This window comes from Giraffa tippelskirchi, chromosome 12 (assembly GCF_054371585.1).
Source record: "Giraffa tippelskirchi isolate mGirTip1 chromosome 12, T2T-mGirTip1v1.2.pri, whole genome shotgun sequence".
Taxonomy (NCBI): Eukaryota; Metazoa; Chordata; class Mammalia; order Artiodactyla; family Giraffidae; genus Giraffa; species Giraffa tippelskirchi.
This window is the reverse complement of record NC_137286.1, coordinates 92,836,364-92,849,612: the sequence shown is the minus strand read 5'-3', so window position 1 is coordinate 92,849,612 and position 13,249 is coordinate 92,836,364. Positions and strand designations below refer to the sequence as shown.

The window sequence follows — 13,249 nt, the reverse complement described above, 5'->3', positions numbered from 1 at the left end:
GGTTAGTAAACTGGGGCTAGGAGTGGACGGACTCTCCATTGGTTCCTTCTTGGGGAATATCTTTAAGTGAAGTGAGCAAATAAAACTGTGTAAGCAGAATCCCAAGACTGTTTGAAACAAACTGTGAGGGAAACAAACAAACTATGACAATTAGGATCATTTGAGTGAGCACACGCACCACACAACCTCTAAAACTAAAAAATCTGGAGCCCTAACTATCAGGACTTTTCAAAGGAAACTCAATGAAAAGCTAAAAGATGATACAAAATGAAGTGTAAACAAAGTCAGCATAAAAAGATTCATGCTGGAAATTCTCTGCCAGTCCAGTGGTTAGGACTCTGTGCTCTCACTGCTGAAGGACTGGGTTCTTTGATTGAAGGATCTGCCTACATGAAAGCTAAAGATAAGCCCAGGTAGGGAAAAAACTCCTTACCAGCAATATTTGTTTGTGAGTTGTCCTCAATTACATGCACCAAGTATATACAAGCCAAAATGTCTTATATACTTGAATAAACACAAACATTTTAACCTGTGGCTTTAAACCAGGGTGACTACATCTCTTGGTTTGCCTAGGGACACTCCTGTGTTTTATACTTGCCTGGTCTAATGATAAGTAGGGTCCCCTACTACTCTAATAAATGTCCCAGTTTGGACAATAACTCTTGTGACACTCTATTCAACACTGATGCCTGAAAAAGTTGAAGTTGAGAAACTTATGGACAACTAGATTAAGGCGTAAAGTCAGGCACTTTTCTCAGATGGTCATTTCTGATCTTAAGTACTGAATGAGAAATGTTATTGTTGTTCAGTCGTTAAGACTCTTTGTGCCTCCATGGACTGCAGCACGCCAGGCTCCTCTGTCCTCCACCATCTCCCAGAATTTGCTCAAACTCATGTCCATTGAGTCAGTGATGCTATCTAACCATCTCATCCTCTGTCGTCCCCTTCTCCTCCTGCCTTCAGTCTTTCCCAGCATCAGGGTCTTTTCCAAGGAGTCAGCTCTTCGCATCAGGTGACCATGAGAGATACACAGACGCATAAAAGCAAATGTAAGGTGAGTTCCCTGGTGGTCCAGTGGTTGGGATTCTGCACTTTCACTGCCAGGGGCCTGGGTTCAATCCCTGGTCGAGGAACTAAGGTCCTGCAAGCCATGGGTCAGGGCAAAAAAAAGATTCAACAGTCTGTGAAAATATATTCAGTGACAGCTGACCCTCACTTACTTATTATGACCCGAGGATACTACAACAACCTTAGTACTTGATTCATGCTTTAAGAATGACTTCCATTTATCAATGAGTTTAAAGTAGGATAACATCTTTTTTTAAACATAGATATATTCCCCCAGTTTTGAGATATAACTGACATACGACACTAGAAGTTTAAGGTGTAGAGCATAATGATTTGACTTACACACATCATGAAACAATTACCAGAGTAAATTCAGTGAACATCCAATACTAAATTAAAGAAATGGAAAAAAAATTTTTTTTCCCTTGTGAGGAGAACTCTTAGGATTTTCTCTTTCGACACCTCTCATATATAATGTAGAGCAGCGGTAATTACATTTATCATGTCGTACAACATATCCCTATTGCTTATTTATCTTATTACTGGAAGTCTGTGTCTTTTGACCACTTTCATCCAATTTTCCCTTCCCTCCCCGCTCCACCTCTAGCAACCTCAAATCTGATCTCTTTTTCCATGAATTTAGTTGTTTTTGAAGTGTAACTAACCTTCAACACTATGTTAGTTTCTGTTACACAACAGACAGGTTTGATGTTTCTATACATTTCAAAACCATCCCATGATAAGTCTAGTTATTATATGAAAGTGAAAGTTGCTCAGTCGTGTCCAACTCTTTGCGACCCCATGGACGGTAGCCCGCCAGGCTCCTCTGTCCACGGAATTCTCCAGGCAAGAACACTAGAGTGGTTACCATGCCCTTTCCAGGGATCTTCCTGATCCAGAGATCGAACCCAGGTCTTCCACATCGCAGGCAAACTCTTTACCGTTTGAGCTACTCAGGAATCTGCCTATTATATGACACTGTACAAAGATATGACCTAATTTTTTTACTATATTCCCCACACCGTCCCTTTCATACCCATGACTCAATTATTTTGTAACTGGAAGTTTATGCCTCTTAACCTTCCTCACCTATTTCTCTATTCCCCCAGGACAACACTTCCTCAAGGTAAACACAGTCAACAGATTCGCTCGCACGTAGGCTGTCACGGCCATGACTGACTGGACAATGACACAACCAAGTTAACGAGGGTGGCTTGACTAGAAACGCTTCTGTGCATAAAGACTGTCACATACAGACCTCACCTTTTTCCAATCCCAGCTGCCTGTTCTTCAATGAACACGATTTGGGAAAGAGGAATGGCCATGCAGCATTCCTGGCAGGGAATCAAGAGAAAACAGGATCCGTAAGATTCCTCAGAAATCCTTGTTTTATAGAGTTATGGGGAGTGTGGCAAGCTGAGAAACTTATGATCAACTAGAAATAGGAATAAAGTTCTATTATGACTTTTCATTTCATTATGAATGATTGGCATTGAATAGGTCTAATGATAGCCATATTAGCTTCCTTCCATGATAATCAAAAAGATTATACTAAAAATAATTTGTGAATATATGGCTTGAGGACAGCTATCCCTCCAAAAAAGATGTCTTTCTTGAATGCTTATTTCTTTAAAAAGAATTAGGCAAATTACCAGTTCTGAGGCATGCATTATCAACAAGGGCAGTATTACCACCAAGGGGGAAAACACTGGTTCTTGCAGGGCAAGAAGAGACAGAATTTGCAGTGGTTAATGACCTTTCCAAGAGCCTCAGTACAATACATAGTTTACCTGTAGAACTAAAATTTCATGGGGTCGGGGGCCATGCTGTGTGGCTTCTTTTACAAGACAGAAACTTACACACAGACACACACACACACACTTTCAAGTCAAAGCGCTTTGAAATAAAGGTGTCAGGTCTATACGTATAACTGAGTCCTCTCCTCCTAGAAATGCGAAGACGGGGCAGCAGGGGGTCTTTCCTCTTGCTGAGTGACCCAGAGGCAGTTCCCCAACATCTAGGTGCAGCGTGCACTTAGCAGCAGGCGCCCTCCTCCTGTTTCCCAACAACAATCAAGGCGACTGGGTTGCTTTAAGGACTGCTGACTGATGGGGATACTCAAATGTGGGGGAGGATCTGATTTGGGCTTAAAATCCAGGAGTCACCACTACTCTCTGTACAGTAATTACCATCTGTTTCAGGGTTGAATGAGAGGCTAGACCTTAACTCCTCTATCTGCACCCCATGGCGAGAGACCACGGGACACACCCTTCTGACATCTGAAAGCAAAAATTTATCGCAGCTACTTATAGTTTTGCCAGAAAGAAAAAATGAAAGAGAAGAAATTAGTGACTTAAAACCTAGAACTGATGCAAATAATTCAAACTTACATGATTCTTCTGATCTCTCCAAATTAGACGGTGCGTACTAAGAAGCAGGTTCCCGGGATCAAATTTTATCTAGAAAAACAAGATCATCACAATATATTAATAACACATCACACAACATGGTCCAGATTTTTTTCCCCATGAACTGCACAATAGTAAGTCAATCACATAAACATTTTAGAATTAGGTTTGTTATAAGTCAAAGAGAAGCAATGCCACACACTTCATAAGCCTTGCTAAAATTAGGAAAAAAATTGCAAACCACCTAGCTATGTAACAATAGGGGAGTGGCTAAATCAGGAGTGATATATTCATACTATGAAATTCAGGCAGAGATGAAAAAGGAGGTGGAGCTATATAAACTATCATGAAACTCTAAGACATAGGATGAGAGGTGAAGAAAGCAACCAAAGGATACTGCATACAATGTAATTAGACAGATAGATATAGATATCAATAAACTCCATATTCCTCAAACTACATGTGAGATATATCTATAAATAGATGGACAGATAGATGTGTATATGTACTATGAACACAGATAAATAGTAGAAAAAGGTCTAAATGGGATCGATACTCAATGATCTGCTAATATTATCTCAGAAAAAGTATGAAGGAATGGAAGAAAGAAGGGCCCTTTTTCAAAACCATATATCTCACTATTGATTGAATTTTTACCACGAGACTGAAGGTGTACAACACTCATATAAATTTTTTAAATGATTTTTAAATAACAAGAAAATCCAGAAAAAGACACAAACACATGCAAAGTAAGTGTGGATGGAGATTCAATAAATGGTACTAAGACACTTGGGGTGCTCAGTAGGGACAAAAAAAAAACAAAGTAGGATTTATACCTAACACAATGTACCAAAATAAATTCTGGACAGAGTTAAAAAATTGAAAATTTATTAAAAAAGCATAAAATTATTGGTATTAAAAATTATAAAAGCACTAGAAAAATCATAAGAGAATTTTAAAAATCACTTTGGAGGGGAGAAAATCTTTCTAAGAAAAACAGTAAACCCATAAGCATTAGAGGAAAAGGTTGAACAATTCACTTACACACACACACAAATTCTTCATGGCAAAAATCATCAAAAGCAAAGATGGCAGACTGGAAGAAATAGTTGTAACTCACATCAGAGACAAACATCTATGTCTCCTTAATATATAAAATACTCTTACAAATCAGTAAGAAAATATTCTATAATCAATTAGACAAATGGGCAAAGACTATTAACAGAAAGTCCACAGAAAAGGAACTACAAGTGACTCTTAAACACATTAACTGATGGTTAACCTCACTGATGATAAGAAAAAGGCAAACTGAGGGGACGCCAGGCTCCGCTTTCCACCCAGGAGATCGGCAGAGGTGCAAAAGTTCGGTGATACTGAGCTGCTGACACGCTGGGAAAATACGCATTTGCACAAATTGCTGGAGGGCAGTGTATTATCATCTATCAAAAATATAAATACACCAACCCTTTGATCCAATCAATGTCCTTCTAGAAATGTATCCCACTGATGAATTTACACATGTGTATGTAAGGTTACTCGTTGTTTTTTAAAAGCAAAAGATAGGAAACAATTTAAATGTCCATCAACAGGGACATCCACACAAGGAACGACAACCTAGTCATTAAAAAGAATGAGGAGACTTTTTACATATTTATTGTATTTGATAAAATCTAAGATGCCATTAATTATAAGATACATCTGGCTTCCAGAGTTGTTAAAATGTGTGTGTGGGGGGGGGTTGAGGGGAATGTACATTTAGAATTAATGAAATATGGTAAATTCTCTACATAGATTAAGTGAAAAAAGCAAAGTTTCAGAACTTTGTATGCGTAATATAAGTTGATACTTTAAAAGGAAAAAGACTATTTTACACAAACACCTGTGTATGACACAAATGCATAACTCTAGAATGAAGCACTGGTGACTTCTGAAGGGGAGCTGTGGGCCAAAGTCTCCCTCTCATCCTAGAAGGGAGACTTTTAACTTTTTTTTTATCATGGGATTGTGTCATTTATGCAAAATATAAATGTTAAAATGTTTTTTAAAACTATAATACAATCACAAAAAAGCCAGCTAGGTCTTTAGGATCAAACTTTTAATCCTCATAATTTGATACTATGCACTGGAAGTATTTTGCAAAGTTGGACACGACTGAGTGAGTCACGAACACATACAGGGTGGGTTCTTGATATACACTGTAAATTATATAAATAAGCAAATTTTAGAGTTGGAACGCAAAAAGACTGAAAAGCCAAATCTCTTTATTTCTGTTGAAAGCAAGAAATACATTGGAAGCTTCTACTCACTCTAATTGCTAGAGAGTAGAATTGGCCATAAGGTGGGACGTGCTCATATCCTTTTGAGGAGGAGTTATTTCAAAAGATACAAGCTCGATCCTATTTATAATATAGAAACTCAAAGGAAAGGATTTTAGTAAGGGTCCAGATTATTACAAGTAATAATTCTTTTGAGTTTAAAATAATGTGGTTAAAAATGTTTATCAAGCAAATAACCAATTAGAACATTATTATATATCATTCTTAAGTAAAAATATTCATAAATGTACTTATATAGACACTTGACAATATATTACAAGATACTCTTGATATTAATAAAGAAGAAAGCAATACGCATATCATGGTTATACACACACCTGCACAATCACACAGACAGAATGTGCCAAAAGTAACTGTTTATGGGTAAAGGAATACTGATTATCTCAAGCTACTTCTTTCAGCTTACCCATATTTAACAACTTTATTATTCATCTAATAAGAAAAGACAAAGGAATTTGTTACAGGCATATATGACTTTGTGCAACTCTGAAATGTATATAAATTATTTTTTATTAAATCAAACATAAGCAGAAACACTCTTTGTCAGAAGTCCTTCTCTAATACATGGGATTCTCCCAGCAAGAATACTGGAGTGAGTTGCCATTGCCTTCTCCAAGGGATCTTTCCAACCCAGGGAGCAAGCCTGGGTCTTCTGCATTGCAGGCAGATTCTTGACCATCTGAGCCACCAGGGGCTTCTTCTAATAGAGAACCAATACTTTTTAACATGAGTTTTAAGAAATGATTTTCTAAGAGTAACACTGACTGTATTACTAATATCTTCACATGAGTGACTTTAAGTAATACGGTGAACAAGCATGCACAGCAAGAAACCTGCGGCACCGCCTGGCTGAAGACACTCTGAGAGAGATCACTCCACAAGCACTCCAGCACCTCAGAGAAGTAACATCTGAAGTAACACACACACATTCCTGGCACTTATTTTGGTCTGGCTATGAATGTTTTGGTTAATGTGGCATACACAAAACCAAATGATTGAGATCAAGCTATTTTTAAAAATCTCTTTTTTGCCAGAGGCAAATATTTTCCCAGAAGCAAATATTTTGTCAACTTGAGAGTACCCGATGCCACATTACATAGCATAACTACCTAATAGTCCTGATTAAGAAACTGCACCTTATCTGTCTGAAATCCAAGCATAAGGCTGTGAGTTTAAAGCTGAGGCCAGAGGACGTTTCATTACTATGGGGTGAACAATGAGCACACGTAATGCATAAAGCGTTGCTGCTTAGTGAAGACATTGTGTAATAATCTGTGTAATAATCGTTGGCTTCAGGGATTGCAAGGGATTATGAGCTCAAGCCCACAGACAAGTTTAGGCTGGTTTGTGCCTACCACTCAGAGCTAGAATAATTTCAACTACTTAAAATTTAGTAGTTAAAATAACTTAGGCATTCGCTGAATAAGCTCCTACTGTTTTGATTTAACATTTCTCTGTCATAAAAGTAATATGCTGTTGAAAAACATTTTTTAAGTCTGAAAACAAAAATGAAATCATTCATAATTAGACCAGCCAGGATGTGTGGATATCAACTTAAAATAAAATGAGGCCATGATATTTATAATTTTATAACTTGCTTTTTTCACTTAGCAGCCTGATGTTAGTCATTCCCCAAGCTGGTTAGGGCATGTCATGTTTAATTAACCAAGCCCCATAGTGGACATTCAGATTGCTTCCAATTTTATCCTATACTGCAGAATAATAAATTATATATATATATGCTGTGTGCTGTGTAAGTTGCCTCAGTCATGTCCTATTCTTTGCAACCCTGTGGACTGTAGCCCATCAGGCTCCTCTGTCCATGGGATTCTCCAGGTAAGAATATTGGAGTGGATTGCCATGCCCTCCTCCAGGGGAACTTCCCAACCCAGGGATTGAACCCTCGTCTCTTATGTCTCCTCCATTGTCAGGTGGGTTCTTAACCAGTAGCGCCACCTGGGAAGCCTATGTATATCTTATATATATATATATATAGAGAGAGAGAGAGAGATGTCTATATCTATCTATACATATAATATTGCTGACATGCATATGTGCATTCATTATAGTTTTTATAGTTTTATGCATCTCTGACTATTTCCGAAGGGTAAATTCCTAAAGTTTAGGAAGATCAAACCAGTCAATCCTGAAGGAAACCAGTTCTGAATATTCATTGGAAGGACTGATGCTGAAGCTGAAAGTCCAATACTTTGGCCACCTGATGCAAAGAACTGACTCATTGGAAAAGACCCTGATGCTGGGAAAGACTGAAGGCAGGAGGAGAAGGGGGCGACAGAGGATGAGATGGTTGGATGGCATCACCGACTCCATGGACATGAGTTTGAGCAAATTTCGGGAGTTGGTGATGGACAGAGAAGCCTGGCATGCTGCAGTCAATGGGGTCGCAAAGAGTCGGACACAACTGAGCGACTGAACTGAAATTCCTAAAAAGTGAAATAGCCAGCTTAAGAAAATACATTTTCTACATCTAGTATAAGCTGACAACTTGCTACTTTACACACCACTAACCTTCTTACATTACTTTTTAAATTAGCTGAGGCTAACAGACGCTTCTGTGAATTGAAACAAATGACCTGTCTACAATGCTTACGAAAACAACACATTATCTGGTCATAAGGGGCCCATGAAAACTGTGCCTGTATAAACAAGCAAAAGGCACCTGGGCGGTGGAAAGAGCAGCTCCACCATTACTAACTGTGTGACCTTGGACAGGTTGCAGTTTTCTCAACCACCCACTGAGGGTCTCGGCGTCCTCATTTTCAGAGGATACGCTATTTCATAAACACATTGCATGTGGAAGATACACATTACATGACAGAAAGGGGCTGGCACTGGTGACTGCTGTGTTTTTAAAGCGCTCCAGCACCGTGAACAAAGCACAGGTTCTGGGAATCTGATCAGCAGAGATTTAACCCCTGGCTCTGTGGTAACCCAGGTTCAATCCCTGGGTCGGGAAGATCCCCTGGAGAAGGAAATGGCAACCCACTCCAATATTCTTGCCTGGGAAATCCCATGGACAGAGGAGCCTGGCCATTTATAGTCCATGGGGTCTCAAAGAATTGGACACAACTGAGCACATACGCTTCTGGTAATCTGCTTCAGTGGATCTTAGGCAAATTATGTTGCCTCTGAGAGTTCTCTTCTCATTCAGTAAAATAGTTACCTCATATGCCCATTGAGAGGATTAAATTATGAAAAGCTTCTGGCACATAGTAGGTACTATGTTTATTCAAGGCTTGCTTGTTTTAATGTATTTCACACTCACAAAGAGCCAGGAGACACAAGGTTGAATAGAGAGCATCCACTGGTCTTAGCCCGGCGACTGGCCGGGGGAATGGGTTGAGTGCAAAGCTGAGAAGGCTGGGAGGTCTGCACTGCGGGGCTGAGATGAGAGCGCCAGTGAGAGATTCTGAAAGGGCCCCTGCTCACATCTGGAAGCTGATGTGCAGCTTCCTGGAGTCCTCAGACCACGGGCCATCTGGACACCTTCCAGCAGAGCGAGGAAGCCAGGACATGAGGCTGCCCCTGGGACTCAGTCTGGCCTCAGGTGATACTCGAGAAGGCTCAGCACGTGACTGAGTCGATTCGGCCTGGGGACCACAGCGCCTTAGAGCTCTGCTTCGGTTCCAAGACACGCACACCCCTCCTGCAGCACCCCCAGCTTGCAGAACAGTCAAGAATTCTTGACTAACAACAAGGACCTACTGTATAGCACAGAGAACTATATATCTTGTAATAATCTCATTGGAAAAGACCCTGATGCTGGAAAAGAGTGAGGGCAGGAGGAGAAGGGGGCGACAGAGGATGGGATGGGTGGATGGCATCACCGACTTGATGGATATGAATTTGAGCAAACTCTGGGAGATGGTGAAGGACAGGGAGGCCTCAACTGCTGCAGTCCACGGGGTCACAGAGTCTGACATGACTGAGTAACTAAACAACAACAAATAACCTGTAACGGAAAAGAATCTGAAGAATATATATATGTGTATACATATATATATATATAACAATTGAATCACTTTGCTGCACACCTGAAGCTGACACAGCATTGTAAATTAACTATACTTCAGTAACAAGAATTGGTTATTAAAAAAAAAAAAGAATTGACTTAAATCAAAAGGCTCAACTAAATTTTTCCCATAACTTTTTTCTTAAACCACTGATACCTATATCTACTTGTCCCCAAAACAAGCAGAAATATAAATAAATAAAGGAAAAACTAAAATTTGCTGATTCAGCAATGGTTTTTTTCATATCCTACTACTAATAGTTTTGATTTTTTATTGTTTTAAAGATATTATAGTTATATTGTCTGTTAGCCAAGATGTCTCTAATTTGCATATTGTAATTAAGGTAGAACAACAGTGTGGTAATCTGCAAAAGCAAGACTGCCATCAGGGGGTGACTTTGGAGCTGTGTTTGAAGATCAGTTGTGTGGCGAAGTTCCAATCCCCCGAGGAAGGGGAGGTTGATTAAGCTTTCCAGTCACCACAGTTCCAAAAGTGGAACCTTGGTTTACAAAAACAAAAACATTTAGCTAATCATGCCAACCAAATGATGTAAACCCAATTTGAGATCAAGTTCATAAAAGTACTGAAGCAGTAAAAAGAGTTGTTGTTTAGTTCCATACCCGGTGTCCGCCTCTGCGACCCCAGGGACTGTAGCCTGCCAGGCTCCTCTGTCCATGGGATCCTCCAGGCAAGAATACTGGAGTGGGTAGCCATTCCCTTCTCCAGGGGAATCTTCCTGACCCAGGGATCGAACCCGTGTTTCCTGCCTTGGCAGGCGGATTCTTAACCAGCTGAGCCACGGAGGAAGCCAGTAAACAGTTTCTAAGTCCAAATAAACAAAAAATACAGACCCAATAATGGAAACATGAAAAAATGCCCTCCAGGAGGCAGGGCACCGGGGTCCCCAGGACTGTCAGCGGTGCCTCGGGTGGCTGTGTAAGCCCCGCCCTGGAAGGAAGGAAGCCTCAAGCTACTCTCAAGTACGGACAGGAAAAGCTCTAGGTCAGGCAACGAGTTCCAAAGTACAGGAGGAAGTTTCTCTCTAAGGAAACTGCAAGGAAGGAGAAGGTAGCAAGTGAAAACTTCTGGAAACTAAAAATGCTGATGAGCAAATTTTTTTTTTTCTCCCCTAATTCCAGCTCATACATTTCATTCGGAACAGGATGATCGTTCGTAGCGTGATGGTAGTCTCCAGTGAATGTTAACGTGTCTGTGAAACACAAGTAATATTTCTCCTTGCCATCTGCAAACACACCTCTTCTTGGTTTACGCTTGGATTACCAGGCACGGCCTGTTCCATCACTCGACAAAACAATCAAACCTCCTTTCCAACGTCTCTCCCGGACCACGAGCAAGCAACACACAGAGCCTCCGGCCGAGGCGTCCCAGGAGAGGCGGGCTTTTCTCTTCGGAAATCCTTTCGGTTCGCCCCGCTCCCGCTCCGGCCGGGACCGCCCAGTCCCCCGGGCTCCCCCAGGTCCCGGCGCCGAAGCCACGCCCGGTTCTGGAGCGCAGGACCCAGCGGCCTCGGGACAAAGGCGGAACCGGCCCGCCCGCCGCGATCGGGGGCGAGGACTCGGGGTTCCCGGCGCGCGTCCGCCGTGCCGCCCGGAGCGGGGGTCTCTCCCCGGGCTGGGAGATGGGCGCGGCCCGCGCGCTCCCCGCGGGAGCCGTTCCCGAGTCGGGCCGGAGCCCGGCGCCGGGCGGGCGTGGACGGCGGGGGCGGCGCCGATCGCCGAGGCCAGCCGGCGAGCTGGGGTCGCGGAGCGAGGCCCGGCCGGCCGCCGCCCTACCTTCTCCTCGCCGTCGTAGATGCGCACCCCCCGCTGCTGGATCACCAGCGTCTCGTTGATCTCCAGGAGGCCGCTGGTCCACACGAAGCGGTCCATGGCCGCCGCTTGGCCGGCCTCCGCCGCTCGCCCGCGCTGGCGCTCCGGGGCGGCGAGCCGAGCCGCCGGGCAGCCTGCGGCGCCCCCTGGCGGCGGGCGGGGCGGAGGCCGGCAGGGAGTGAGCTGTTTGGCCCCGGAGCCCTGCGGAGCGCGCGCGCGGCCCCAGGGGCGCCCGGGGACGTGGAGACGTGCTTGGTGCGCCCCCTCGTGGTCCATCGGCCACAGTCCCGGTGGGGACGTCCACCCCTTCCTTTGCTCTTGTTCAGTCGCTCAGTGGTGCCGGACTCGGCGACCCCATGGACTGCATGCAGCACGCCCGGCTTCCCTGTCCTTCACCATCTCCCGGAGCTTGCGCAAACTCGTGTCCATCTAGTCGGTGATGCCATCCAACCATCTCGTCCTCTGTCGTCCCCTTCTGCCTTCAATTTCTCCCAGCATCAGGGTCTTTTCTAAAGATTCGGCTCTTTGCAGCCGGTGGCCAAAGTATTGGAGCTTCAGCTTCGGTCCTTCCAATGAATATTTAGGATTGATTTCCTTTAGGATTGACTGGTTTGATCTCCTTGCAGTCCAAGGGACTCTCAAGAGTCTTTGTCCTCAGCCACAAACCCAGAGATTACAAGAGACTTTGAGGGAGCCCAGAACGTAGCTTGGACACCTGATTGTATACTATTCCTGCATATTTGTGCCATTTTCTTGTCTTTTCCCAGCATGCTGTCATGTTCATTAAAGCCTGTCACTGATAACTTTTTCCCCAGATGAATATTTATGACCTGATTTGTTTTCACACAGCTTCAATCAATATTAAGTACTATTTTGTGCCCCACTTTTTTTCCAATTAAAATCCTTTTCATTTAAACATTTCCAGTATTAACACAAACTTCATAGATTTACTCTAGATAATATTTCAGGACTATATAGATCTATTATAATTTACCTGTGGATGGGTCTCTGCAAACCAGCCCCTGATTGCCACTCCCACCTGCTGGGCCTTGGCTACTGTCCATTTCATTTCTTTCTATATCTTGCATTATAAATGAAGCACTTGTATTTGTACTTCTACAACTGATATGTATTTTCTTCTTTGGGATTATTTTCCTAGAGTGTCTTCCCAAAGCCAGATGACTGCTTTTAAAAGTTTGAACCCATGTTTCGCAAGCCTGCTACATATTGGGAACTTATTGAGGCAGGACATAGAGCCACCAGCAAATTGTTCTTCACCCAAGCCAAGTTACCCTGGCTACATAAGATGTTATCATTTTTTTTTTTTTTTTGCCACTTGACTATTTATTCTTATTTCTTTTTTAAATTAATTGGAGAATAATTACAATATTGTGTTGGTTTTGGTCATATATCAACATGAATCGGCCACAGGTATAGATGTGTCCCCCCATCCTGAACCCCCCTCCCACCTCCCTTCCCACTATTCTTGTTTCTTGTTTTCACCTGCCAATGAGACAATTTCTCAATAACTTTTAATCAAAAGAAGATCTTCGACCTGAAGAGTGGCTAGCACT

The 13,249-nt window shown here is 42.4% G+C and overlaps 1 protein-coding gene across 6 annotated transcripts in view; it reads right to left on the bottom strand.

The window, feature by feature from the left end:
* The window catches only part of VPS36 (vacuolar protein sorting 36 homolog), a 37,230-nt gene that overhangs the window by 19,252 nt on the left and 4,729 nt on the right, over positions 1 to 13,249 (bottom strand). For 2 of the 6 annotated variants that reach the window (XM_081547668.1, XM_081547667.1), the window contains exons 1-3: positions 11,640 to 11,770; positions 3,459 to 3,527; positions 2,332 to 2,402 (exon numbers count right to left, since the gene is read on the bottom strand). In XM_081547668.1, the coding sequence (XP_081403794.1) occupies positions 2,332 to 2,402; positions 3,459 to 3,527; positions 11,640 to 11,735 (236 nt within the window). In that variant the 5' untranslated portion in view covers positions 11,736 to 11,770. Of the gene's footprint in view, positions 1 to 2,331; positions 2,403 to 3,458; positions 3,528 to 6,948; positions 7,019 to 11,101; positions 11,771 to 13,249 lie in introns of those variants that run through there. The other 4 variants (XM_081547670.1, XM_081547669.1, XM_081547671.1 and 1 more) reach the window with 4 other exon arrangements.